The sequence below is a fragment of the Hyla sarda genome, chromosome 4 (genome assembly GCF_029499605.1).
Source record: "Hyla sarda isolate aHylSar1 chromosome 4, aHylSar1.hap1, whole genome shotgun sequence".
In the NCBI taxonomy this organism is placed as follows: domain Eukaryota; kingdom Metazoa; phylum Chordata; class Amphibia; order Anura; family Hylidae; genus Hyla; species Hyla sarda.
In genome coordinates this window covers 163,898,716-163,903,091 of record NC_079192.1, presented here as the reverse complement: position 1 = coordinate 163,903,091, position 4,376 = coordinate 163,898,716, and the positions used below count along the sequence as shown (strand labels likewise).

The 4,376-nt window shown below is 40.1% G+C and overlaps 1 protein-coding gene across 1 annotated transcript; it reads right to left on the bottom strand.

Moving 5' to 3' along the window:
• Window positions 1–1,873: 1,873 nt before the first annotated feature.
• On the bottom strand, window positions 1,874–4,001 carry LOC130367407 (olfactory receptor 5I1-like). Its single transcript, XM_056569825.1, has 2 exons — window positions 3,829–4,001; window positions 1,874–2,846 (listed from the first exon to the last, which is right to left on the bottom strand). The coding sequence occupies exons 1-2, from the start codon at window positions 3,999–4,001 to the stop codon at window positions 1,874–1,876; spliced, it is 1,146 nt and encodes a 381-aa protein (XP_056425800.1).
• Between the last annotated feature and the right edge of the window lie 375 nt (window positions 4,002–4,376).

Below are 4,376 nucleotides of genomic sequence, written 5' to 3'. Positions count from 1 at the left end.
TGCTCATTTTTGCACCATGATCTGAAGTTTTTACTGGTACCATTTTTGTATTGATCGGACTTTTTGATTGCTTTTTATTCATTTTTCATGATTTAAAAAGTGATCAAAAAATACACTATTTTGGACTTTGGAATTTTTTTGCGCATACGACATTGACCGTGCGGTTTAATTAATTATATATTTTTATAATTCGGACATTCCCACACAAGGCGATACCACATGTTTATTTCTATTCACACAGTTTTTTTTTTATAGGAAAAGGGGGGTGATTTTTTTTCCATTGATCAATGGTTTCTCATAGGAAACCATTGATCGATGATTCTGCCGCTTGAATGCTCATGCCTGGATCTCAGGCACTGAGCAGTTATTCGGCGATCGGACACCAGGATGCAAAGTAAGGGACCCTCCTGCTGTCCTACAGCTGATCGGGATGCCACAATTTCACTGCGGCGATCCCAAACAGCCCGCTGAGCTAGTCGGGGGTAGTTTACTTTCACTTCAGACGCAGCGTTCAACTTTGAACGCCGCATCTAAAGGGTTAATAGCGCACGGCACCACGATCAGTTCCACACACTATTAGCCACGAGTCCCAGACGTTGTTAGAGGCCATGCCGTGGCCCCGCGTTATACAACGGGAGCGGACTCAGGATGTACAGGTACGCCCTAGGTCCTTAACACCCCCTGACACCTGCTACAATAATCCTTCATCCCTGACATGAGGAACTGCTTTCTCCTGTGCTTGCATCTCTGCTCTGTACTCCGGCTGGACACTCACCATTCATATTACCCGCTGAGAGCAGGGATTGGCTGCCACCATCCGGCCAATCCCCACTCTGGGCAGAAAATATGAACGAGTGATGTGAATTTCTATTCATATCACTGGCCGGCCCAGAGTATAGTGCAGAGATGCGAGTGCTGTATAGAGCCACTCCGCATATCTGCTATATTATGGACGATTGCATCAGGTGTCAGGAGTGACACCCAGGTGGATCTGTCTATTAGTACAGGAACTACTACTCCCATCATAGAACAGTGTGTTCCATGCTGGGAGTAGAAGTACTACCTAAAAATATTTTAAAAAAAGTGAAAAACACATATACACTACATTTTTATTATTGTTGTCTACATTTTTAGTACCCTGCCCGCCCACATAAATGGATCTCTGTTTAAAAATTAATTAAAATGTCATTATATAAAATATAAATTTCATTAAATACATAGGGCAGGGTCCCACATGCAGTATTTTGCTGTGTATTTGCTGCTGCACATTTTCCCACACATTGAAGTCAATGGCCCTGATTTACTTTTGTAAACCTGACATGTTTTGTCATGTTGTGCGCCTGCACCAGATTTGAAAACCCAACCAACTCTCCATTTTACTAAGAAAAAACAAAAAAAGGTCATGGCCATCCGGAAAAGGTGGCGTGGTCACCAAAAACGGGCATGTCCCCAACATTTTCACAAAAACCCAACATATTTACTAAGGTTCCACAGACAATGTGGTGGATTTGAGCTGAGGAAAACCAGACACATCAGAGCATGTGTAAAAACAAAAAAAAGCAAAATGTAGGAAAAGTGCAAATGCACAGCAAAATACACATGTAACCCTACCCCTTAGTTGGATTCACATATCCGTAATAAAGACATTTTTGCACCCATACTATGACCGTTTAGTCTTAGTCCACCCACTGGTACTTGTGCTGTCAGTTAGAGTCATCAGACTTGTGGTCTTACAGACATATCTCAGCGCTCTGGAGTGACCTATCCTGGGATTGCTGATGTCAGATGAAGAACTTGGGGCAATTCATTCATTTTTGATTTCTACAACTTAAAAATATGTATTTATTTATTCATTCAATTAATTTTTGTTTCTTTATTTATGTATTCCTACTTGATTACATATCCCTACAATAGTTGATTTTAGGGCAGATTTTATGTCTTTGTTTCTCAAACTGTAAATCATTGGATTTAACATTGGTAAGACCACAGTATAAAAGATTGTGGCTGCATGCACATTGTCTGTAGAAGATGGAGATTTAGGGCTGACATAAACAGAGAGCAATGTGCCATAAAATAATATCACTGCAGTGATATGAGAGGTACATGTAGAAAACGCTTTCTGTCTTCCTCCTGCACTTGTTATTTTTAGAATCACAATAAAAATGGAGCCATATGACACTAGAATGAATATAATACACGGCATAATGATAGAAGATGAACAAATAAATATAATCATTTCATTTATTGTAGTGTCTGAACAGGAGATCCTTAATAAAGGAGGGAAATCACAGACAAAATGATGGAGGACGTTCGAATCACAGAAGGAAAGACGGAAGGTGCAACAAATCTCTATAAGAGAATGCAGGAAACCGGGGATATAAGCTACAAGCACAAGTCTCAGGCATGTCTTCTTCTGCATTATTAAATTGTAGTGTAATGGACTACAGATTGCCATATAACGGTCATAAGCCATAACAGCAAAAAGGATACATTCAGTACTCCCAAGAGCACAGTAAAGGAAAAGCTGTATGGCACAGCCGAGATAGGAAATAGACCTTTGATCAAAAAGGAGACCAACAATAATTTTTGGAACGATATCAGAAGAATACACAAGATCGATAAGAGACAAGTTACTTATGAAGAAGTACATTGGAACATGAAATTTGACATTATGAGACACAAGAAACAATATTCCACCATTCCCCAAAATAGAAGTAAAATAAAAACATAAAAACAACAGGCTCAAAAATATTCTCAGATCAGGTCTTCCAGAGAAGCCGGTGAGAATAAATTCATGTACAAAGGAATTGTTATTAGCCTTTGATAATTCCATCAGAAATTCATACCTGTATCATAAAAACAGATTTCAATATTAATACTTCTACACTGGCATAAGCAAGAGAGGAACGACTTATACTTCTTCCTACTGGTTCCCATTTTGACTTTGGCTCAAAAACTGCAGTGGCAGTTTTCTAAAAAAAAAAAAATGCCAGAAAAAAACATGTGGAAACCTAGCCTTATACTCTTGTGACCAAATGGCTGCAAAATATAGGATCAGATGGGACATGGCATAGTTTGTTTTTCTCCATAATTCCATTTGAAGACATTAGCTGTACTTTTCTATATGAAAATGGAAGCATGCAGAGGTGCAGCATCGCTCATTGATCTGTTATGACTCCATACAACTGGGTGCACATTAGAAAATTTCCGCCTGGAGATTCCTACTGAATAATAAGACCGTGCGAACACTGCAGTCTCCAATAGACTGAAATGTGTACCAATGAGAGTTTACTGCATTACAGTTCCAATAGATGGCACTAAACACTTTCAATGGTTAAGAAATAACACTGGATGCACAACCTATAATGAACAGAATGTCAGAATTCCAGTAACATGATTAAGCTGTCTGGGACACATTAAATAATAAAGGGATGTAAACAGATATGAAATGTATTTTAATAGTGTGAACATATAATAAGGGTTCAGTTGTTTAGTGCAATTTCATTGAAAATAAATGACACTCAGTCATGAAGGTTCCTCTCAACTTTTATAGGAGATCTGTCAACTCTATTTGTTGCCAAGAGTTCCAAACACTGTTGGGTGGTAAGACCCAGTGAACTGCATAAAAAGTAGGGATTCTCAGGTGCTGACAGGAACAAAGAGGCTTCAGGTAGGTAGGTTCAGGTATAAAAAGCTTTATTCAGCCAAGATGCAACGCGTTTCACTGCGCCTGGGCAGTGAAACGCGTTGCATCTTGGCTGATGCCTGAGGAAGCTGCGCCTGCGCAGTGAAACGCGCTGCATCTTGGCTGAATAAAGCTTTTTATACCTGAACCTACCTACCTGAAGCCTCTTTGCTCCTGTCAGCGTCTGAGAATCAAGCTTTACAAGCTTTTCTGGGAAGGCTGCAGACAAACACAATAATCCTTGCTTCCACACGTGCTGACCATTGTTGTGTATGTCGATACACAACCGGAGTGAGACCATGTCCCTGTATGGCATTAGCACGCGTGATCCTCCACAGGGAGCACCTCTGCTTTGTGTTTTTAGACACTGTTGGGTGGCTCTTTTGGGGTATAAAAGCAAACTGTACCTTTCCTGGTGTTGATCGTAGTTGCCAAACTTATAAAATCACCTTTTTATTCATCAGCCAAGGGACAATTAGGCGGAGCCCAGCTGCTGAAGTGCCAAAGCCTTTCACATCTTCGCTTTCCATCACCTTGATTGATGTAAAGAGTCTTGTACGCCAGTCAAGGAGAGGCTGGAAGAAGAATAAAAAGGTGTGCAAGGCTTTGGCACTTGAGCAGCTTAGCTCCATCTCTTGACACATGGCTGAGAAATAAAAGGGTTATTTTTATAAATTTGGCAACCACCATA